Source organism: Corylus avellana, chromosome 2 (genome assembly GCF_965113065.1).
Source record: "Corylus avellana chromosome 2, dhCorAvel1.hap1.2, whole genome shotgun sequence".
Classification (NCBI taxonomy): domain Eukaryota; kingdom Viridiplantae; phylum Streptophyta; class Magnoliopsida; order Fagales; family Betulaceae; genus Corylus; species Corylus avellana.
Genome location: NC_142491.1, coordinates 2,957,578 through 2,981,941, shown reverse-complemented (window position 1 = coordinate 2,981,941; position 24,364 = coordinate 2,957,578). Strand labels below are relative to the sequence as shown.

Below are 24,364 nucleotides of genomic sequence, written 5' to 3'. Positions count from 1 at the left end.
CTAATTATAAAACGTTGTGACATAAAATTTCATACATAGTTGGTTTATCACAATTCAGCCTCTAAAAACGTGACATTTGTCCCTTAATATGTGAGAAGTGTATATATATATATTTTAATTGCGTGTGTTGTCCACATGGTTAAAGAACACAATACTTTTTTGTAGGGGTGTCAAGGTGGTTACGGTTAGCGGTTATTGCCAATAACCGCTAACTGTAACCGCTTTAGCGGTTAGTAGATTTCACTAACTGCAACCGCTAACCGCCTAACGGTTAACTATTAGCGGTTAACCGCCAGTTAACGGTTAATGAAATAGATAACCGCACACTAACCGTTTTTTCAAATTTTGGCTTTCTTTAGGGTTTTATGGGCCTTTTTGGGCCTTTTTTTTTGTATTTTTAGTGTCTTCTTAGGCCCAATTGCTATAAAAAAGCCCATATTAAAAAATCAAAAATATTTGACCCAAATTTTACATTTACTTGTATTTTAAAAAAATTTCCTTAAATATTAAATCATAACCGGTTAACTTTTTTTTTTTTTTAAATAATAATAATAAATAAAAAATTCAACACAACATATAAAAAAATGTTCAGACAACTGTCACAACATATAATGATAATACATTAATACTTAAATTGTGTTTATAAGTAATACATTGGTCATTGTTTAATCTAATGTCAATTACTTAATTTGATATTATACGATTCATATCATCATTGTACATTAATAATATGATTCACTTGAAGTCTTGAATAAAGTATTTGAATTGTCATTGAATCATATGATTAAGTATTGATATTATACATTTATATTATTCATATGCATATGTAGACTTATATAGACTTATAAGTTTATAACATACATTAGATATAAGTCTCTAGATATTTAATTGTTGTATTACTATGAATTGGTATACTTATGAGTTATGTCATATTATATATGTATAATTTGTTATTATATAATCAAATGATTTAATGATCAATTGATCATGTGATATAATCATATAAATTATAGTGATAATATATTAATACTCAAATTGTGATTTAATTAATTTTAAAAAAAATTGTGATTTAATGATCAAGTGATTATATGATATAATCATATAAATTATAGTGATAATATATTAATACTAAAATTGTGATTTAATTATTTTTTAAAAAAATTGTGATTTAATGATCATGTGATTATATTATATGTATAAATATTTTTATAATTATAATTATAAAAATATATTATATAAAAAGACGGTTAGCGGTTACGGTTAGTAAACCCAATAACTGCTAACCGTTAGGCGGTTATAGCGGTTAGGCGGTTAGCAATTAATACGGTTAAGCGGTTAGTGATTAGCGAGCAGTTTTTAATTGTCTGCATTGACACCTCTATTTTTTTGATAGCTGGATTTAAAATTAAAAAAAAAAAAAAAAAAAAAAAAAAAAAACTCTCAATATGAAAAATATTTGGAGTTTGTTGTTTACAATTTGAGCGGCCTTGGTGAATAATACGTCAAAGGAAAGCGCCAAGCGGTAGCTATTGATATCATCGGGTATACGTGGCGCATTGCTCAGCTGAGGCGCTCTTTCACTGATAGTTGCTCCATAGCCATTAGCCACACCTCCATAACATCCCGGCCACACTGATTTTCCTGAATCTCACTCCTTGAAGACTCTCGAATATGGCAGGGCTGGGGCAACTCATGAATGCGGTTCAATACAGTGCCTACGGCGGTGGACCAGATGGTTTGCAGGTTATTCTCTTTCATTTTCCTTGTTTTCTATTTTATATATACTTTACTTTGTTCTTCACACTCTGCTTCCTGAAGTTGTTGGATCCTCCAGATATTGGATTTGGAGGGTCAAGATGTAGTCAAAAGATGAAGCTTTGAATTAGATAGTTTGAGAATTGGGTTTTGGGTGAGGACCCAGTTGGTAATTTTATGCAATTCTTTCTTATCTCATGGTGGAATAACTTAGAATGGTCTTTATGGGGTGTTTGGATGTCCCATGGGAATTGGGTTTGCCATAGAGATTATGTTAGTTTACAAATGGTTTCGAAAATGGTTGCATATGTTTTTTTATATGAGGGGTTGTTTTGTGAGAATGATATTGGTTCTGTTATATTCTTAATTCTTAAGGATTTGACTCTCATTCTCTTCTTCCCATTCCCAATACCTTGTTTAGTTTGTTAACTTAAAATTCTATAAGATTTGTTGCGCTTTGCACGATGTTCCGAGAATCTAGTCGGGGCGAAGCCTTGGATATCCTAGTTATAAAAAAAAAAAAACTTAATTCTATAAGATTTGTATCAGAAAATTTTACATCAACACAAGGCTAGATGGGGAAATTTTCTGTTTTTTTTTTTTTTTTTGGTTACAGCTTCTAAAGTCATGGACACAAAATTTATGTTGGTATTTAAATATCAGGATTCAGGACCTTTTGTTATGGCACTGAGTTGTCTTTTTAGTTTTGCTGCTTGTTTTACAAAGCAATGAAGCCACTGATAAATATGATTAAGAATTCATGGCTACCTTAACTCAATCTTTTGTGAATTCCTGGCTTGTTTGCAGCATGTTGAAGTTCCAGTTCCCACTCCAAAAAAGAATGACGTTTTGCTGAAAGTAGAAGCAGTTAGTCTAAATCCATTTGATTGGAAAGTTCAGAAAGGCATGATACGCCCATTTCTTCCTCGCAAGTTCCCTCACATACCTGGTAAATCACTTTTGATCGTGGTTGCTTCAAATAATGAGTCTTTTCTGAGACAACCTTTTCCTTTGGGGATGTATTAAATCTATACATTATATAATTAGGGTCATAAAGTTTCTTTTCGATGCTATAGTTCTTTTGGTCATTGCTATAGTTCTGCTATTGCAAAATTTTTAAAAGCATTCTAGTGTTAGCTAAAGAAATTCCTCGTTGGAGCAGCTTCTGATGTTGCAGGTGAGGTTATAGAGGTCGGACCGGAAGTGAAAAATTTCAAAGCTGGTGATAAAGTTGTAGCTATGGGTAACGTCTTGGTAAGCTTGTGGATTATTCATTTGGTTTGTTAACCTGTTAGCTTAATTTGAGATTTTTAGCACTTCTAACTCTTTATTATCATTAAGGACTAAAAAGAAGATTCCAATGATGGGTGATTACGAACTATTTTATATTGTCAATTGGTCATTCAAGTTATTTCAAGGAGAAAATTGTAGGATTTATTTGTTCCCTTCATGAAATTTCAGAGAATGACTGATTCATGTGTCTACTTTCAGCAGGATCAGAATTAGACACCTCTTTCATGCATGCTTAGCCTATGTTACTTGGTTCATCATGATCCTTTGATGTTCCGGAACCATGTTATTTCACACACTCAGCGCAAAGACTCCAAATAAATTTTCTTTTATAATTTCGAATCGGCTTTGATGCTACCTAAATTAAGGAACTTATGGCCATTTTTAGTGCTTTAGCAGAAGTGGGTGAGATAGGTCCATGCAAACCTTGCAATGTGCAAAATACAAACATCAATAGTTCATTGATTTGTCCAGAAACAAAAACAAAATAAAATAAAAATAGCTTTCCTATTGTTTTATGGTTATCAAATACTGTAAATTTTGGTTATCTTGAAAAGTATGAGCGTGGCGAATAAATGTTTTTACCTGTGGATTCTGATGGGTACCAAACAGTAGCACATATATTTTCGGAAGATTAGTATGTATCACGCAAGCAGAAATGTGAGAAATTTGGAACTTCTTTAAGACTCTAAGAGTATATAATGAAAAGCTTTTGCAGCATTCGTAATGAGCAGTTGCTTTTCAGTGTATGAAGGACGATGGTTTCCTCTTTCATTCACATCGTTCTTTGAGTTTCACTAGCATTATATAGCCTAAAACTCCTTACAAATGTATTGTTTCTTCATGGTAGTGTAGACTTGAGGACCTGCATGGTTGCATACTTGCAAGACTTGCCTATTCTAACTTTCAGATTTTGGGATGACACATAGCTGGCCTCTTCCAAGACTTGCCTATGCTAACATGCTTTTGGTTTGTTAGCCTGTAATATGCCATGCATCAATTTTTATTATCTAATTGCGTGATGTCGGTTATGGTTCTTGAATTATATAAATGAATGACAGAATGGAGGTGGACTAGCTGAGTTTGCTGTCACCAATGAAAGCTTGACAGTTGCAAGACCACCTCAACTTTCAGCAGCCGAAGTTGTAGGCCTCTCCATTGCAGGCTTGACGGCTCACCAGGCTGTCACCCAAGCTGCCGGTATCAAGCTTGATGGCAATGGCAAAAAGGCAAACATTCTGATAACTGCTGCTTCAGGTGGCGTAGGTCACTATGCAGTTCAACTGGCCAAGCTGGGGAATGCTCACGTGACAGCCACTTGTGGTGCCCGCAACATTCAACTTGTCAAGAGCTTAGGGGCTGATGAGGTTCTTGACTACAAGACCCCAGATGGAGCAGCTTTGAGGAGCCCATCTGGTCAAAAATATGATGCCGTAATTCACTGTGCAATAGGAATTCCTTGGTCTACTTTTGAGCCTAATTTGAGCCCAAATGGGAAGGTAATTGATATTACTCCTGGTCCTAGTGCCTTTCTGACTTTTGCCCTGAAGAAAGTTACCTTCTCTAAGAAGCAGCTGCTGCCACTGTTGTTAATTCCCAAGGGTGAGAACCTACAGTATCTTGTTAACTTGGTGAAGGAAGGGAAGCTCAAGACAGTGATTGACTCAAAATATCCTTTGGCCAAGGCCAGAGATGCTTGGGCTAAGAGTATTGATGGCCATGCAACTGGGAAGATCATTGTTGAACCAGTAGAAAAGTTGAATTAAGTGATTAAATTTACGTTTTCCTATTGGTTTAAACTTTTGGGATTACTGATGATTTAACAGAACTTGATGTAATTAAATGAAAAGTTTGTGTATATATAGAGACAGGTCTATGGCGGAAAAGAAGGCATCCGGGGCTGTTTGCTTTGGCCCTGGTAAGTTTGTGCGACCTGACACTACAAAATGACAAGTTCAGGTTTCATTTTCATGTTGAGTCTATAGTCATGTTTTTTCTTATTTGCCTACTCTCGCACATCTTTTTCATTAAAACTAAAGCTTTTGCACAAAAAAAAAAAAAGTTTTGAAAACGTAAATAATAAGAATAAATTTTCTAATCTGGCTTAAATGAAGAAAAACAACAATTGAATTTCTTAATTCAATTGACGTAGTGAACACAACTGATACTTATTGTTGTGAATATGATTGCAAATCAAAGTATTTGCGTAGCAGAAGAAATCCAATTCTCATGCCAAGATCCTTTATGAAGAACATGTGAAGAACCATTGCTATTTAAAACTAAATTTCAAGAACGAAGAATACTTACTTGGATATCAACAGCCACTCTTAACTTTGGGAAAAAATCTTTTTTGCTTTTTCAAGAACATGCTCTTTGTTATTCAAGAACACGAAGAACAATTTCTTCTTTCTTTACTTCATTTGGAGGAATTTTTGGTGGATGCTTTCCCAATTGGTTCAGTGCGGTGGGGCATGCATATCAACTATCTACCAAAAGGTGTAAGTGTGATGGGAACACCCCGTTTGACAAATGAGTTTGTTTCACCATGAGTGAAATGTAAGGTTGACGTTATAATTGGGTGTGAAAAATCGTTTTACACCCTAATTTGTAACAAGCCATGAATATCTTAACCTTAACACAATTCAGATTAATAAAATTATCAACTTTAAAGCTAAATATCACATATATCAATACTAAAATCATAGTAAGTATAAAATAATTTAGCACAGAGATTTTAGTGGCGAAGTGAAAACGTTTTGAAGAGTGTGTATTGGGAGCCAACCAATAAGTATGTATGTACTAGGTAAGTATAGTGTCTTTTTATAAATGAATAGTATAATGATCGAATTCTAAATATACTATAAATGAATAGTATAATGATCACATTCTAAATATTCTAAATATTTATGCATGTCAAATAAACACTTTTTCAAAACTTTTAGTATTGTTGCCTTGACGTAATATATCATGACTACGGAATCATCCCCTTCACTTGTCCATTTGAAACTAATTAAGTCCTTTCGAGTATACATGTTTTTTTTTTTTTTTTTTTTTTTTTTTTTTTTTTTTTTCTGAAACCACAAAGCATAAAAAAATATTTCTAAATGAATATTGAAATCCTATTAAAAGGATATTACTTAACCCAAAAGGCACTAACTCAAAAAATGATCATAGTTCCAAAAGTCACAACTATTAAACAATACATATTTGAATCAAATTACTTTAATAATAAATCAATTTCGTACAAGATATATGGGCTAAGCCTTAATCACCTTTTTTATTATACATCAAACCAAAAAGTTTCAAAACTGGATGAAAATCCATGGCTTCCAAATGTATTAGAAATGTTTTGCTAGTGATGGTGGAGTTGCTTATTCTTATTCTCTTAAAAGTGCAAGCTATTAACCTTTCTCATCTCTCTTTACGTCCCTCTACACCTTCCATACTGCTTCCTTGTTTCCCTAAACTTGATAAAGTTCAAACTAATGACCTTACCCCTAACTCTTTCAGTACCTCTCCACTGCCCATCCTGTATCTTACTCCTCTGAACTTGATGAAGTTCAAGAAAAAATACATCTATGCATTACTGAACAAATTAGATTTTGTGAAGACCAATGGCCACTTAAATTGAAGTATGAAAGTCAAAAGTGGGGTTTTGAACATTGTGCTCTTAAAGGTCATACACTTTGTTGGGGAAGGCTGAAGGCACCATGACAAAGAGAAGATTACTTACAAGCATTTATCATGCCTACAGGAATGCGCAAAACGTCTAAGTGATGTTGCGATATGTTTCAAAGAATGTTATAAAATGCATTACAAGAAGCACCCAAATGTTGTCTCTAAACAAAATCCTTAGCATCAGGTCTGCGATATGAAAGTCAAATAGACTAATTCAAATTGAATTAGAGAAAGAAAGATATCATGTTTGTGAATTCCAGTTATAGAAGTCTTGAATATTGTGAATCACGTTGTAGAAGTCTTGAATAGTATAATGTAAGTATAACTTAATAACTACAGTACCATGAACTTTGTTTTCTAAACATGTAGTCCTTTTTGTTTAACCGACCTTTCTATAAAAGATTTGTTACAAATTTATTTTCTCACCACATCTTCCATCAACTGCTATTTCATCTCACCTGTAATCAATAAAAGAAATTTCACTTAATTGTTTTTAGTTTTCCACTAGTTTTCTTTGTACGGATTTTCCTTGCTCGTCACCAACATCAATGTTAGTCCTTGGCGTATAACAATTTATCTCATTGTTGTATGTCGTATTTATGATTCAGGTCTTTGGTTTTTGAAAATTGATACTAAACTTCCTTGTCGTTGTATACTTGAGTGAAATGTTTTAGTTTCCTGCTTAAAAGTAAATAAGAAGGAAAACATGGAAGTCACATATCTTGCCATGCCAATCATATAATGAAACTTCCTCCAATAGTTTGGCATCAATATAAAGAATCACTTTCTTAAAGATATGCTATTATATAAAGAAATTCAAATTATGAAATTATAGATCTACCTATTGAAGTAAACCAGTGAGATGATGATTACTTAATGGTTATGGCTATTCAACACCCATCCCTAGTGGTACCACAAGCATAATAAGCTTTTATTTTAATTATTTTGCTTTTTCATTTGTGCTTTAAGCATAATTTTTATCAAATCTACCCTTCTACTTAACTCAATATGCTATTCACTACTCACTTTATTTTGTAAGCTGAATTTCACTCATAAAATATGTTTTAGTTACAGATTAATATAGAGGCTTCTCAAGGAATTTACGAGGGGAAGACTTGTTAAATAATGATTCTCAATTATCTGTTGTTTCAAATAAGGGAAAATTACAGTTTACCCCCCTAAAGTTGACAGCGTTTTTCAATTCGAGCACCAAAGTTTCAAATTTTTGCAATTTGACCAATTGTATCCAAAACTTCCCATATTGCCCCTAATTTTTATTTATTTTTTATTTTTTATAAAAAAAAATTTAAAAAAATTCGGAGTGGCTGTAGCTACCCCTTTGGCCATCTGGCCATTTTTGCACTCCCAAATTTGGTTTTTTTTTTTCATAAAAAAAAAAAAAATCAGGGGCAATATGGGAATTTTGGGATAATATTGGTTGAATTGAAAAAAAAAATTGAAACTTTGAGGGGGTGGATTGCAAAAATTGAAACTTTAATGTTCGAATTGAAAAATGCTGTCAACTTTGGGGGGTGGGGGGGTAAACTGTAATTTTTCCTTCAAATAATAATGTTTTAGTTGTGGAGAACTTAATAACTAGCGATGCTATACTACTTGATTTGATATCGTTATGCGTTTTAGTTTTTAAATTGGATCATTTTCGACCCAAAACTATGTCAATTGGGAGTTGAAATTTATATGGGATTTGTTGGTCTTGTTTTATGTGTATACATTTTAAAGCTACCAAATTGTGTATTGAGAGCTAAAAAATTATATACAGTTTATACAAGACATTATATAAATACTGGTTATTATTACTGCATACAATAAATATGAATATATATATATATATATATATATTTAGATGTAAAATTAATTATATTTAATCGCTCACTATGGTGGCTCATTTGTCCTTTGTTTATAGAACTCAAAGTCTAAAATCTTTCACTTACACATAATGGGCAAAGTGTAACTATTCATCTATCTCATTAAACCAATGAATGGCTCAATTCATACAGGTTAAAAATAAAATGAAATAAAATTCAACAGAAATATATGAAATTCCATCTAGACCAACATAGTACATCTTGGTGAAAAAATTTCTCATCATGTCCTCTACTCATTCAGCTACATTGGACTAAACATCTTGAATCGGTCCCAAGTTTCAACTTGGGACCCCATTGCTCACAACCACAATGAAGCAGCAAATAAAACTAATTATCGCATATAACAATCACATATCAACACCCATATTTTTTATGACAAAGTAGAAACCCTTTGGACAACACATCAAAGGCAAAACCACTTCGGGCCCTCGGGGAAGCCAAATCCAAAAAATCAACACTAAGATAGATTCAAAGTTTAGAAAAAGTACATTTACAACCCTTGCTTAGACATCAAAACGCACACAAGCTCTCCCAAAAGAATTCTTTATGCTTTTAATATTATTATAATTATGCAAAACATGACCTAGAAATGGGTTAGGAAAATCTTTATCTTGACCAAAAATGACAGCTCTATAGTCACCATCTGTCTGAGGACATAACTTGTAAAATATACAAATTTAAGCCCCGTTTGATGCGGTGTAAAATATTTTATGGTAATTTTTTTTTTTTTTCAATGTTTGGTGCAAGCAAAAATAATAGTTAACCCGAAATATTTTCAATTTAACAAAAAAAAAAGCTTCTTTAGTTACGGAAAATTATTATTATTATTTTTTTATTTTTGTAAACTATTTTTCGAGTTTTTCTTCTTCTCACACCGAACCCTACCGGACCACCTCCAAAACCTGTCGGAACTCATGTTTTCAGGGTTTTTTTTTTTTTTTTTTTAATATTTTTATGATTTGCCACAAAAAGCTTTCAACGGAAAAACATTTTATAAGGCAACTGTTTCCGAACTATTCGGTGCATACGGTTAAATTTTTTTTTTCTTTTTTTTTTCCTGAGTATATATATATATATATATAACATCTCCACACTGGTTTTCCTGAAATATGGCAACGCAACTCATGAATGCAGTTCAGTACAGTGGCTATGGTGGAGGGCCAAATGGCTTACAGGTTTATTATTAATTCTCTTTCATTTTCTTTGTTTATATATATATACTTTCAATTAAATACTGCTTCCTGAAAGTTGCGTGAAGATAGTTTCAGGATTGGGTTTGGAATTTTGTGCATTTCTTTCATATCTGTGTTGGTTTCAAGAAAGGTTGGTCTTTCTTAGGGATTTGGATCGAGCTTGCCATTGTGTTTTACACGGCAATTAATGCTGATCAGTTTGTTTCGACGTAAAATGTTTTCTGTTAAAAAATATTTTAAGGTGTTTACTTATGGTTTCATAAATGGTTGCATATCCATTGTATTTGTTACCATTTTTATTTTTATAGGAAAACTTCACTTATCTTCAAGGAGTAGTTCAATCGGGATCATGCTTCATGAAGCGGAGATCACTAGTTCGAATCCCCTTTCCCCATTCCCTTGTGTGGACATGTCAAAAAAAAAAAAAAAAACTTCACTTAATTCCTCGATCAAAATTTTTTTAGAGTTATTAAACACCAAAATTAATGCATTAAACTTTAAAATCTCTCAATTTAGTATCTACAATTTTAAAAAGTTTAATTTTCAATATCAACTCTCAGTTAGGATTTGATGTTAAGAGAGCCCCTTCTATCGGGATGAGCTGTAAATCCTTATTTTACAGCATCCAATTAGAAGTCTACACGTCGGATAAGAACACAGAATACGATAGACATAGAAACACCAAATCCTTAAAACAAACTACGCTCACAGTTTGTCTTTGTGTCGCCCCTTCATCCCCTAAACCCCACTCAACAGAAACCACCGTAACTGACGCCGAAATCATCTACAGATTTTAGAGATCTGTGTTTCTCACGAATTTGAAGATAAACTTCCATTACAACATCCAATTTGTTTTTCGTGTCCATCCAAGAGAGAGAGAGAGAGGAAGAATTTGTTTTCCATTGTCGTGTCCTTGTTCTTGTTCAGTTTAGAAGTTATTCATCCCACAAACATTAGCTTAATTAACAGTGTAACCGATGAGATTTCCAGAATTTATGCCTATGTTTGTTCACAATCTTCACCAATGATTTAATAAGAGTGTAAATCTGGAGGTTGAAAACATTCACAAACTACTTACTAGGCAACAGAGAATCCAACAACCAAACTCATCAGCCCTATTCAAATGCTAAATCGATGGACACGAAAAACAAATTGGATCTTGTAATGGAAGTTTATCTTCAAATTTCGTGAGAAACACTGATATCTAAAATCTGTAGATAATCTTGAATTCTTGAAGTTCTTGAATTCATTTTATTTTTATTTTTGCTGATTGCTTAATTTCTCAAGCATTGAAGCCACTGAATCTATATATACTACTGAGATCCCATGGCTACTTCAACTGAATCTCTTGTGAATTCCTTGATTGTTTTGCAGCAAGTTAAAGTTCCAGTTCCCACTCCAAAAGAAGATGAGGTTTTGTTAAAAGTAGAAGCAACTAGTCTAAATCCAGTTGATTGGAAACTTCAGAATGGCCTGCTACGCCCATTTCTTCCTCGCAACTTCCCTCACATACCTGGTAAATCTGTTTTTCCTTAGCTTTCAACTACCCTTACCCCTGCTTTGATGCTGGTTGCTTTGTAACAACGATTCTTTTTTGTCGAAATAATGATGAGGTGAAAATAGAGCCGAAACAATATAGAAAAAGATCACAGAATTTTCGGTTGGTTCAGTGTTAAATACCTACGTCCATCACTCTGAATAGATTTACGATACAAAGGTCCTTATTTATAGAGTAGTAATAAGTAAACAATATTTGATATCAATCTAATTATGGAATATACAGAAAATATATTATATTTTTCGTATATTCTAACATTTTCCGAGACAATATTTTCCTCCCAACCTTAATAATTTGTGTCTTAAAGTTTCTTTTCAATGCCAGCAAAACTTAAGAAAGAAAAAAAAAACATTGTATTGTTTGCTAAATAAAATCCTTGTTGGAACAGCTTCTGATGTGGCAGGCGAGGTTACAGAGGTTGGATCAAAAGTAGAAAACTTCAAAGCTGGTGATAAAGTTGTAGCTATGGGTAACGTCTTGGTAAGGTTTTGGATATTTTGTTCTCCCGTTAGCTTAAGTACCGTTTGGCAACCCTTCCATTTCCCCTCAATACTATTCACACTTTATTTCCTTAAAAAAATTAACATCAAAACATTCTTATTTTTTTTACTTTTTATATCATATTGTTTACTTTTTATTACTATTCCAATAAAAATAAAAAATAAAAACAAAACTTTTTTCACTTTTCAACACAAAAAAATTCAAAACTTTGAGGGTATTTGTTAAGGGTAAAGATCAACAGCACGCGGCGTGCATTGCACGCCTGTGCTGTTGATCTTAAAAAAAAAAAAATTTTGCACTGGGCAGTCTGGGCGTGCCACGCCCGCGCGTGCTGCCAATCAGTGCTCATTTGTTAAACAGTACCCTCCCACCCCCAAATACTATTCATTTCGATCTTTTTTCAAAAAAATCAACATCAAAACATTCTCATTTTTTATTTTACATTGTTTACTTTTTACTACTATTCAAATAAAAAATAAATCACTACAAAACAAAACTTTTCTACTTTTCAATACCATTTTTTCACTTTTCTATACTAACTATTACACTTTTTTTTTTTTTTTTTTAACCAAACATAAATAGTATTTGGGCCGGGGATGGCAGTTGTTTAACAAACAACCCCTTTATACCACATCAATTCATGTCATCTATGGTAACGATGTCTGTTATGGTTGTTGAATTATATAAATGAATGCCAGAAAGGAGGTGGACTAGCCGAGTTTGCTGTCACCAAGGAAAGCTGGACAGTTGCAAGACCACCTCAACTTTCAGCAGCTGAAGTTGTAGGCCTCTCCATTGCAGGTTTGACTGCTCACCAGGCTGTCACCCAAGCTGCCGGCATCAAGCTTGATGGCAGTGGCAATAAGGCAAACATTCTGATAACTGCCGCTTCAGGTGGCGTGGGTCACTATGCAGTTCAACTGGCCAAGCTGGGAAATGCTCACGTGACAGCCACTTGTGGCACCCGCAACATTCAACTTGTCAAGAGCTTAGGGGCTGATGAGGTTCTTGACTACAACACCCCAGATGGAGCATCTCTGAGGAGCCCATCTGGTCAAAAATATGATGCCGTAATTCATTGTGCAATGGGAATTCCCTGGTCTATTTTTGAGCCTAATTTGAGCCCAAATGGGATGGTAATTGATCTTACTCCTGGTCCTAGTGCGTTGGTGAGTTTTGCCCTGAAGAAAATTACCTTCTGTAAGAAGCAACTGCTGCCACTGATGTTAATTCCCAAGGGTGAGAACCTCAATTATCTTGTTAACTTGGTGAAGGAAGGGAAGCTCAAGACAGTGATTGACTCAAAATATGCTCTGGCCAAGGCCAGAGATGCTTGGGCCAAGAGCATTGATGGCCATGCAACTGGGAAGATCATTGTTGAACCTTAGGTGAAAACAATATGCCTGCTGGAAACCTCATGTTTATCAACGTCAAATATTGTGCTTAGATGGGAAAAAGCAACTAGCTTTGCTGTTGAGTATTACGTGTTTTTTTTTTTTGGTGTCACAACTTTCTTACATATTCCGTTGTGGTGGAGATCGATTAGACAACTAGCTTTGCTGTTGTGCCAAGTGTGGAGTGAGTATGGTAAAGTAGAGGTTATTTCTCTGGAAAAATAGTTTGTTTATCTTATGCTTCAATGGTGATTAAACCAGATATAAGGTTCTTGAGGTTAAAACGCATTGTGTATTAAGCACGTTTGGGTGTGTGTTTGAGAAGTCTAAAAGTATGTTTAACACTAAAAAAGTCTGTTTGAAGAAAAAAGTATCTTTTTGGTAAAATAAATTGAAAGCGCTTTTAAAGGTCTAAAAAACCGAAAAAATTGTCAAAATGTACTTTTGGCAAAAGTTTGAAAATCAAACTTTTGTCAAAAAGTGTTTTTTTGACTTAGAAGTTCTATTTCTCAAACACAATCGCAAATATTCTCATGTTTGGGATTGCGTTTGAGAGTTTAAAAAGTGTGTTTAGTAACTAAAAAGCTGTGTTAAACAAAAGCTAGCATCTTTGGTAAAAAAATTTCAAAACTACTTTTTTGACCTTTTCATTCTAAAAGTTGCTAAAACACATTTTTTAAAAAAGCTTAAAAATGAAGGTTTTGCCAAAAACGTTTTTTGACGTAAAAGCTCTAATTTTCAAATACAATTTCAAACATACTCTAAGCCATATTGCCAATACTATTGGTAAGACCCTTTATGCTGAGTCACTGAAGATTAGATTTGAAGATTAGATTAGATTAGATTGGGATTTGCTTGGGTTTTAGTAGAAGTTTATGTGAACTCATGTTTTAGTCATGAGAGATAGAGAGACAGGGAGAAAGAGCAAGAGAGTGATGCAACCAAAGAGTTGATGAGAGAGAGCTCATTTTTATTTTAACGTAGGAATAGATAAGCCAAAGTGAGAAGTTTTGGGGATTCTATCTAAATTTTACGTAGGATGCACGTATACATAAACATATGTGAATGCTCTAACAACAATTACAGCTACAAGAACACACTGCATAATATTGATGATTTACAATATCAGGTCAAATGTCTGATTTAACTGCACAAACATATAGTTTTCTTTATGCACGAGTATAAGATACAACACCCTCATTTAATTATATAGGAATCCAACAATTCCAAGCAAATTATATTTTAATTTTTAGAAAGGTTCCACGATGATCTTCCCAGTAGCATGACCATCAATACTCTTAGCCCAAGCATCTTCAGCCTTGCTCAGGGAATGCTTCGAGTCAATCACAGTCTTAAGTTTACCTTCCTTCACCAACTTAACAAGATAATCCAGGTTCTCACTCTTGACACTAGCCCATACCGGCACCAGCTGCTTCTTGGAGAAGGTAATTTTCTTTAGAGCAAAAGTCGCCATGGAACTTGGGCTGGGAGATAAATGTAACACCTTCCCTTTCTTACTCAGATTTGGCTCAAAAGTTGACCAAGGAATGCCAGTAAGAGCACAGTGGATCACAAAGTCATATTTCCGACCAGACGGGCTCTTCAGAGCTGCCCCTTCCGGAGTCTTGTAGTCGAGCACCTCATCGGCCCCAAAGCTCTTGACCAACTCAATGTTGCGTGCCCCGCACGTGGCAGTCACATGTGTGTTTCCAAGCTTTGCCAGTTGAACCGCGTAGAGACCTACACCACCTGAGGCGGCAGTGATCAAAATGTTTGCCTCCTGGCCACTTCCATCAAGCTTGATCCCAGCAGATTGGGTGAGCACCTGGAGAGCTGTAACACCAGCAATGGGTAAGCCTGCAGCTTCTGCTGCTGAAACTTCAGCTGGCCTAGCAACTGTCAGCTTCTCCTTAGACACAGCGAACTCAGCTAGTCCACCTCCATCCTGTCAAATATATAACAACAGAGAATAAAAAATATAGTCCACCTTCTGCTGCTGAAACTTCAGCTGGCCTTTTGTAATATTTTATCAATATTACAAAAGGCCATAACCAGGGTCTGATTACCCCCCAAATCCTTTGTTGCTTGGCTTGGAGATCAAACTAAAGGCAGCAAGAGCGAGACAGAGAGATGAATAAACCCAGTTCACTACAGCAATTAACTATTAGAAGCAGAAAAATGATGGCCATGAAAAAAGAAAAAAGAAAAACACGCAGTAAAGCAGTGGAGAACAATGTCAACCTCTCCACAAGGTCAAACCTCTCAGACTAGAAGAAAGAGATGATTTGTATCCATGACTACTAATTGCAATAAGTAAGACGGGGGGAGTATTTCACATAAGAACCATTGATAAATTATTTTAATGTATGAAAAAATACGATATTTGAAGATAAATTGTTGTCGTCACCAGTATGCATATCCAACAGCAGCAAAAATTGGCCTGCCACCACTTGCGACCCTGTTAATGTTATGCAGCACCAAGTGGGGTCTCTGGTTTTTCAACAAAATGACAGCATGGGAGGAATTTCTAAATATCACAAAGGGCTTGAATCTGTTACAGTTGTCCAAACTGTGCCACTTAGGTGAGGGGAGTGCAGGAGCTATTAATTAAGTTAACTCTATTGAGAAGCTCTCTTTCGATATATATTTCTCCCAAGAGTGATTTTTTCATCTTACCTACACAGAATTTGGGACAAAAGAAGGGGGAAAAAGGTCCATGCGACTGTAGGAAACTAATCATTTCTTGTCCCCAATCACCCAAATCTTTTCGATAACATGATCGTGCTTCCTCAGTTTTGAAAACAAAGAATATTCAAATCATTTGAGGGGAGATATAAAGGCAAAAGAATAAAAATGAGTACTCACAGAAATGCTCAGCCAAGCTACAACTTTGTCACCAACTTTGAAACTTTTGACTCCTGGTCCAACCTCTACAACCTCTCCTGCCACATCAGTACCTTTTCCAACAACAAACATGTTCAGCCGAAAGAGAAAAATGTAACACTTGCCAAAAGTTTACAACTTGCAAGTAACAGTAAGAAATTCAGTCCAATGTAGTAATATTAGTTTTATTAGTATAGTTTTATTTGACATTTGGAATGCCACAAAATCGATCAGAACCATGTGAATGACATTTACTAGATCAATTTTTGCTTTCAGAGTTTGAGGTCGCTTGTGTGCTATTGAAGGATATGTGACATGCTCCTACACCCTCTTAAAATTGAAATAAGAATGTGAACTGAAACATCCATCAAATGCTATTGAATAATTCTTCATGAGGTAAAATTGAGTAGGCTAAACCAGCCCAATCACCCACAGTTAAAGAAATGTGGGAAAAAGATATATTTTCAATGGCTTATAAAAACAATATGAAGAGAAAAAGATGTGTAACGAAAATCATACACAAATGCCAATGACAATATAGCATAGTGCTGCAAGCATGGCATTTGGAAGGCAGGGGAAGAGCTCAACATTCAATCCTTGTCCACTAAAAAAGGGGAAAAGAGGACAAGTTTTCTGTTAATTGGTATCTACTTGTAATTGTGGTATTCCAGAATCATAGATATTACTCTTTGTAATTAATTAATGAGTAACCATTAAAGGAGCAACTATGAGCAATAAAGAATTACCAGGTATGTGAGGGAACTTGCGAGGTGCAAAAGGCCGCATAACGCCTTTCTGAATTTTCCAATCAAGAGGATTTAGACTACTTGCTTCAAGTTTTAGCAAGAGCTCATTCTTCTTCGGAGTGGGGACTGGAACTTCAACATGCTGCAACAAACATGAAAGTTACAACACTTTCTATAACTGCTCAATGATGTCTTTTGACAATAGAGGATCAATATAACTGACTCAATTCAATTCACTGCCATAGAACCAATGTTATATCTAGTCTTCTATAGTATTATTCCTCAAATGACAAAATGAGGAGACCAAAAGACATTAAAAAGAAAAGTCTATTGTGTAAAGGAGTTTTCTTTTTGACAAAAGCTTAAATGAGGCTTTCGCCAAGAAAACGCTTTTTACTTAAAAGCTTTATTTCTCAAATGCAATCTTAAACGAGCACTAGTGGGTGCTGTATTTCAAAAAAAAAAAAAAAAATCATCCCAAGTGGCATCTCTTCGGCCATAGTTGGTCTTATTTTTGGCATTGTGGTAATGTTTAAAGACCCATTCCACCTTAAGCTCTTTGTTGGCTCTTTTCTTGGCCCATAGTTGGGGTTATTTCTGGCATTGTAGTAATGTTTAAAGACCCATGCCATTTATTTCTAACCTTATGGTAATGTTTAAATACCGAGGCTCATTTAAGCATATTGTTGGCTCTTCTCTTCTTGGTCAATAGTTAGCCTAATTTTAGACTTGAGGTACAGTTTGAAGACCCAAGCCTTCGCAAAAAATAAAAAATAAAACATTGGTGTTCCGTTTTATGTAACAAACGGAAGGTTGCTCCAGCCCCATCAGTTTTCAGGGGAGTGTTAAAGCTATATCTCAAGACAACACATGTGCTCCTCAAACTCAACATAGCCGACTCTGAAGCTCACCCTCATTCCTTGATTTCTGGTTCCTTGTTTCATGCTGTCATTTGAGCTCCTGGTTTCCTGCATGATATCATGGCTGCTACGGCTGCTTCTCAGCCTAAGATAGAAGTCTCTTATTTTATATTTTTAGTTTGGTTTCTATTGTACACCTTAGGCTGCTTTTGTAATTTTCTCTCATAGACACATGGCATTTCCTTTTTGTAATTTGCACTCTTAGTGCTCTGTAGAAGCTTTGGTTATAAATGAGAACTCTACCCACTGTTTTGGTAAGTTAACCAAATCAGTGCTTCTCAAATTCTTACACTTCTTGTCCAGTTTTTAAATGTTCTTAGGATTTTATACATTCCACAACTTTAACTATTAAATAAAAAAAAAAAATCAAAAAGAGAGTCGGCAAACTTGAAGATAAAAATAAAAAAATTTAAAAAAATTTAAAAATTTTAAAAAAAAAACCAAGTCATTAACAGAAGTGAAAAGAGGGGAATTGCAACACACACGCATACATTACTTTGCAAAATAACCGCGCGCCTACTGCTTGCCAGCCGAGTACTGACCGAAAACCGACAGACACCTACTAACACTGCTTAACTGATGGCCAGTAGGCGGTAAACATTTTCTAACCGAACCGACTTTACTGACCAACTTTTTCATTTCTTTGCTTACTAACATTACTGACTGTCACTGTAATCATGTCGGTAATGGAAAATAGAGTTGGCAGAATATAAGTCGGTGAAAATTCTAACTTTACCGACTATGGCGGTGCGAAATGCGAAAATCTCATTTTTATAACTGAATTATCCGATTTCCGGCCCTTAAATATTATACACATACATACATCAAAAAAAAAAGAACATATAAGAAGCCATTTATACACGTACATCCCAATTCCTCCTAAATATTTTGATTTAATTAAATAGAACATAAACCATACGTGCTTGGCTTGCGCAAATAAATTTGTGATTACTAATAAAAAAATATATATAGAAAATTAAAAAAGAATGAACATGAAAATAACCTTCAAACCAGCTGATCCTCCACCATAGCCATCGTACTGAACCGCATGCATAAGGTTTGCTGCCATACTCACAGATAAGAAAGTTAACGGTGTTTCTGTGCAGAGAGATCGAGGATCTTCTATATATATGTTAAGGGGAAGTTCGTGGATTAAGAACGTTGACGGTTGCGCAAATGACAAAGACCGTTTGGCAAACGGTCAAATTTTGACTCGTGTTTTTTCTTTGAAATTGATAAGTCTTCTTCGTGGTAGCTGTCAGATATAATTGGCCGCCATTGCATGGCTACCAGGACCATTAGATAGAGTGGTTACCAAGCAACGTTAACTTTTCAGCTCAAAAAAGGAAAAGTTAAGACTCGTTTGGATTGGCGATTTTTGTTTTTCTATTTTACTGAACTTGAATTTATAATTGCGAATATTGAAAAGAAAAAATAATTAAAATTATGTTTGAGTTGTTGGAAGAATATAAAATTTTGAATAAAGTTAAAAAAAATTTAGTTGAATTGAGTATTAATAATATCAAATCAACTAAAAAAGAAAAATTAGAAAGAATCATCTTCCCAAACAAGCTTAACAACTTTAGAGGTCAAAAAGTCAACCACGCAACTTTAGAGCTCAAAAAGTCAAAAAAGGCCAACGATGATTACCAACTTTAGAGCTGAAAAAGTCAACCACGCAACAATGCAAGTTGAAGTTCAACGCCCACCACCCCTCCCCATCAGATTCAGGGCACGTGGCAATATAACAAAGCTTTCATATGGCATTAGTATTTTCTTGATACAAATGTGGGTAAAAAAACAAATTAGGTAAAAATTAGGGTAAGAGAAATCATTGCTAACAAAACCAAATCAGAGCATTGCAACCAAAAAACCAGGCTAAAAGACGGCAACACTGAAAAAATGAAGTAATGACAATCCATCTAATCTATTAGGGAAGAAAAGCTATGCTCTTCAACCATTATTTGAGTTCTTGATCGACTTCTTTGAGAAATTTGACTGCATGACAATTCTTTTTGACAAATTGGGGAGATTTTTGACAAGAAGGTGACTCTTGAGGTATGTGGTAAATTTTTGAATGGATTGGATGGCCAGTTGGTAATTTTGTTCAATTCTTTCATATCTGTGTTGGTTTCAAGATAGGTTGGTCTTTCTTAGGGATTTGGATTGAGTTTGCCATTGTGTTTTACACTGCAATTAAGTGAGTTTACGTATAGTTTCAAAAATGGCTGCACATCCAATGTATTTGTTACCCTTTTTATTTTTATAGAAAAACTTCATTTAAATCCATTGAACTTACGTTTGTTCACTTATCTTCTTAAACTTTAAAACTCTAATTCACTTAATCTCTTTGAGCATTTGTGCACTCATCTCCTTAAAAATTAAAATCTCTCAATTTAGTGTCTAAGGCACTGTTTGGCAACCACTTTTCCTTCCATTAACACTATTCACGCTTCATTTTAAAAAAAAAAAATCAACATCAAAACATTTTTATTTATTTTTTCACTTTTATATTACTATTCAAATAAAAAAAAATCACAACAAAATAAAAATTTTTACTTTTCACACGTCCATCCACATCAAAAAGGGTTCACCAAACACACCCTTGATGTCAGGGTTCTTGAATGACAGAAAGGAGGTGGACCAGCCAAGTTTGCTCTGACCAAGGAAAGCATGACAGTTGCAAGACCACTTGAACTTTCAGCAGCCGAAATTGTTGGCCTCTCCATTGCAAGCTTGACTGCTCACCAGGCTGTCACCCAAGCTGCCGGTATCAAGCTTGATGGCAGATTGGCAGTGGCAAGAAGGCTGAAGGCAAACATTCTGATAACTGCCGCTTCACTTCAGGTGGCGTGGGTTACCATGTAGTTCAAGTGGCCAAGCTGGAAAATGCTCACGCGACAGCCACGTGTGGGGCCCGCAACATTCAACTTTTCAAGAGCCTAGGGACTGATGAGGTTCTTGACTACAAGACCCCAAATGGAGCAGCTCCGAAGAATTTACTATGCAATGGAAATTCCTGGTCTACTTTTGAGTCTAATTGTTAAACTAATAATTAAGTGATTAAATTTATCTATTGTTATAAGCTTAAGATTTTGATAATGTTAGAGAATATATTTCCTATATTGAAAAGAAAAATATTAAATTGATATTGAATGTTATTTACCTTGTATAAAAGTTATTGCAATGAGGTTTGATAGTAATCAAATCAATCAGATTTGTTTACCAATAAGTACTAAAATATACATATTTTAACCCTTTAATTTACATATGTTAATCCTTTAGTTTTGTTATTTTGAGATGATTTGTTTCATTTTTGTGTTTTATGTCTTTTTATAGGTTTTTAAAGAAAATGAAGTATTTCTGAAAATTTCGAACTTAAAAGGACATTTTTTGGAAAATCTAGAGGTTGAGATCGAGCATATACAGACTAGGCTCGAGCGCAGGCATGCGCTCGAATGCACATACACCTAGGCTCAAGCACAACAACGCTCAAGCACCAGAGAACAAGGAGCAAGCGTAGCAATCCGCGTGCACAAGAAGAAGGCTCGAGCGCATCAGCGCTCAAGCACACACAGGCAAGGATCGAGCGCAGGCTTGGGCTCGAGTGTACCGCACTTGGGATCAAGCGCACTCGTGCACTAGGGCATTGGAATATGCGGCCAGACTTTTTTTTCAACCCAAATTTGGTTTTCAAAGTCCTACTTGTACTAGGAAATAAACCTCCGATTTTATTAGGTTTTCTAGGGCTTCTATATTTTCCTAAGCTCTATAAACAGACCCTTTATTCTTCAAACTCAAGTGTGGAGAAACAGACACAAGCTTTGTAAAAGAACTGAAGGCTATATCAAAAGGAGTTTGAGTTTTTCTTCTCTTCCCCTTTTATTTTTGTCATGTAGTTAGTAATTTAATTAGGGCTAGTTTGAAACCCTAATCATGTTTGTTTAGGATTACAATATTGGCACATTTGCTACAATTATTGTTTGGGTGTTTAATTTGATTACTTCCTATTTACTTGAATTCTTCATATGAATGTGTTTGATCATATGCAAGTGTTTGGATTTATGTTATTTAGATGATTGAATTTTGGGCTTAATAGAGTGACAAAAGAACCCTATCACAGGTTTTTGGGCTAATCAATATGGGGAACTGAAAGTAGATACCATGTCCTAGGCCTTGTGTGATTGTCGATTTCCATAGATTTATGCTTCCTTAAAGAACAACTTAATATATACCATGCTAAATCCTTTGAGGGAGAAAAGAATTAGAGTAGACACCATGCTTAGTTCGTTGTTTAGGAAAATTAATAGCTTAATGAGTAGATATCATGCTCTTAGGTTGACAAACATTGGATATCTAGATATAATTGAAATATTAGCACATTGTTAATCTTATGTGAGTGTGGTTAGCGGTAGATTTTAAAACCTTAATCCTTTTTAGTTTAGTTAATCTTTTATTTTATTTCTTTATTTTAATTCAATATGTGACAATTGATTTAATTCTGTTAATTAAATAGGAAATTACATTCTAAGCATAATTTACCAATTCTCGTGAGAATGATATCGTATTTGTCTGCTATATTATTATTTTGACATTGTGCACTTACAAGTAAAACGTAGCAAATATTCGCCTATTAATTTAGGTGAATATTTGTCACAACATTTACCATACTTATCTATTTACATTATTCTATAAATAGGAGCATTTGTATTGTAATATCAACCAAGCAATAAGAGTATAATGTAGACCTATGAGCTTTATCTATGACCTAGGTTGATAGGTTTGGGTTGTGGGATAGATAAAATACGGATGAGTATTGAAGTGAAAAGAGAAATATGATTGATAGTACTCCACTTGAGGTGGGAGATCACCCTTTACACACAAGGTGCTAGATAATTTCTTCAATCCTTTTCCTACTGCTAATGCTCAATAAATAGCCCTACGTGAACATATATGCGTGCACACTTCTAACTCTTAAAGATAAAGACAACAGAATCCTAACAGGATGTATTTGCTACGATAAACTAAAGAATACATAAAGATAAACTAACTAGATAAAGATAACATAACTAGTCTCTCCTCATCCTAATCCAATTATCTAGGATTAGGCTTGGGCTTCCTCTTTTTCATATGATAACTACGATCCTCATCAATCTTGATAGGTTTGGATTGTGGGATAGATGTGAAAGAATATGAGAATCATGTTTACCCCCCAAATCAAACACATAAGCAATTTATATAACCAAATCAACCGCATAAGCAGTTTATCTTAGAAAAATAAATAGCTATGCTTAATATTAAACAAAAATAATAATAAAAAACATCCACACAACCACAACACAAGATTTATTGATGAAGTGGAAAACCATTTGAACCAATCAAAGGAAAAACCACTCGCGGGCCGCCAAACACAAGAAAGCACTATATGAAGACCTTGAGACTATAAACAGTAGAAACACTTACAAACCCTTTGCAAGTTCTAGACACTGTAAGATCGACAAGCCTCTAGCTCATCCTCCAAGCTCACTATCTTCACAGAGTGTGTATCCTTACCGACCCTTCGGTAGACTTCTTTATGGTTGCATGATGTGTATGATGTAGTTTGAAATAAAAATAAAAATAAAAAATAAAAAAAAACCCAAGTAAGCGAAAGCTGTTTAGGCAACCTTACTTGTTAAAAATAACAGTGAATTAGAACACTGGGAATTAGCAGGCGAGGAATGTAGGGATAACCACCTTGAATCAACAAATGAGCAACGCTCAGTCGAAGATGGTCTACTGCAGGTTCAATTAACGGAAGAAGAAAATGAAGATATCTGAACATTGGGCTGTCTTGACTCACAAAGGGTTCCAAAGAAGGAATTTGGTCAACTAAAACCCTAAAAAATACTACCCTAAAAAAATAGTATTTGGAAAAAATGATAAGAGTGGAAACAAGTCGGGAGGAAGAGAAATGGAGGAAAGAATTGAGCTTTTTGCAGAGCAGGAACAGAGAATTCGCAGAGCAACAATGGAGGTCGAAAATGTGCAAAGGAGAAATGAGAGGAAAACGATGGACTTCTTTTATAAGGGCGTGGGGGAGTAGGCAATCGAGTGAAAAAGAGGGTGACGGCGCAATGCGCGGCCTTAGGGTTACCTCGAGAAGGTATTTCGACATGACTACTCTCAAAAGGCACGCCTCGCCAACCACACACCTTTCGACACGTGGCAACCACCTCGAAAAAATACATATGACAAACAGTTGTTCTCAATGGCTCGAGAAGTTGAACAATCTCAATATGGTCAGACTCGGGAAGTCCAAAAGACACGTATAGCATAACTCGAGAAGTCCAAAAGACACGTACAGCGTAACTCGAGAAGTCCAAAAGACACATATAACATAATTCGAGAAGTCCAACAGACACTCTAACTCAAGAAGCTTAACAGACTCAAAAGTCTGGCTCGAGAAGATAAAATTGAAAAAGTTTTGAAAAAACAATCAAAAGAAGAAAAAGTTGACACTGAAGATAAGTCGGTATCTCTGGAAACCGATCCATTCTGAAAACATGGAATTTCCATAA

The 24,364-nt window shown here is 34.8% G+C and overlaps 3 protein-coding genes and 1 pseudogene across 7 annotated transcripts; 3 read left to right on the top strand and 1 right to left on the bottom strand.

Moving 5' to 3' along the window:
• The first annotated feature begins 1,521 nt into the window (after nucleotides 1-1,521).
• Nucleotides 1,522-5,016, top strand: LOC132167773 (chloroplast envelope quinone oxidoreductase homolog). The gene is made up of 4 exons (XM_088513133.1): nucleotides 1,522-1,743; nucleotides 2,563-2,704; nucleotides 2,918-3,009; nucleotides 4,107-5,016. The coding sequence occupies exons 1-4, from the start codon at nucleotides 1,672-1,674 to the stop codon at nucleotides 4,809-4,811; spliced, it is 1,011 nt and encodes a 336-aa protein (XP_088369259.1). The 5' UTR covers nucleotides 1,522-1,671; the 3' UTR covers nucleotides 4,812-5,016.
• Nucleotides 5,017-9,718: 4,702 nt separating this feature from the next.
• Nucleotides 9,719-13,249, top strand: LOC132173966 (chloroplast envelope quinone oxidoreductase homolog). Of its 2 annotated transcripts, none has more exons than XM_088513508.1 (4): nucleotides 9,719-9,784; nucleotides 11,177-11,318; nucleotides 11,749-11,834; nucleotides 12,560-13,249. In XM_088513508.1, exons 1-4 carry the CDS (start codon nucleotides 9,719-9,721, stop codon nucleotides 13,247-13,249), a joined length of 984 nt encoding a protein of 327 aa, XP_088369634.1. The 2 variants fall into 2 exon arrangements, with proteins under 2 accessions (XP_088369634.1, XP_059441661.2); XM_059585678.2 differs by having other exon boundaries at nucleotides 11,749-11,840.
• Nucleotides 13,250-14,381: 1,132 nt separating this feature from the next.
• LOC132189237 (chloroplast envelope quinone oxidoreductase homolog) lies at nucleotides 14,382-23,910 on the bottom strand. 4 transcript variants are annotated; one of them, XM_059603883.2, is made up of 5 exons: nucleotides 23,541-23,910; nucleotides 23,268-23,372; nucleotides 16,885-17,026; nucleotides 16,121-16,212; nucleotides 14,382-15,200 (listed from the first exon to the last, which is right to left on the bottom strand). In XM_059603883.2, exons 3-5 carry the CDS (start codon nucleotides 16,922-16,924, stop codon nucleotides 14,505-14,507), a joined length of 828 nt encoding a protein of 275 aa, XP_059459866.2. In that variant the 5' UTR covers nucleotides 16,925-17,026; nucleotides 23,268-23,372; nucleotides 23,541-23,910; the 3' UTR covers nucleotides 14,382-14,504. The 4 variants fall into 4 exon arrangements, with proteins under 4 accessions (XP_059459866.2, XP_059459876.1, XP_088369389.1 ...); XM_059603893.2 differs by lacking the exon at nucleotides 23,268-23,372 and having other exon boundaries at nucleotides 23,476-23,910; XM_088513263.1 differs by lacking the exon at nucleotides 23,541-23,910 and having other exon boundaries at nucleotides 23,268-23,424.
• On the top strand, nucleotides 20,478-20,851 carry LOC148587201 (quinone-oxidoreductase homolog, chloroplastic pseudogene; annotated as a pseudogene).
• Nucleotides 23,911-24,364: the final 454 nt, after the last annotated feature.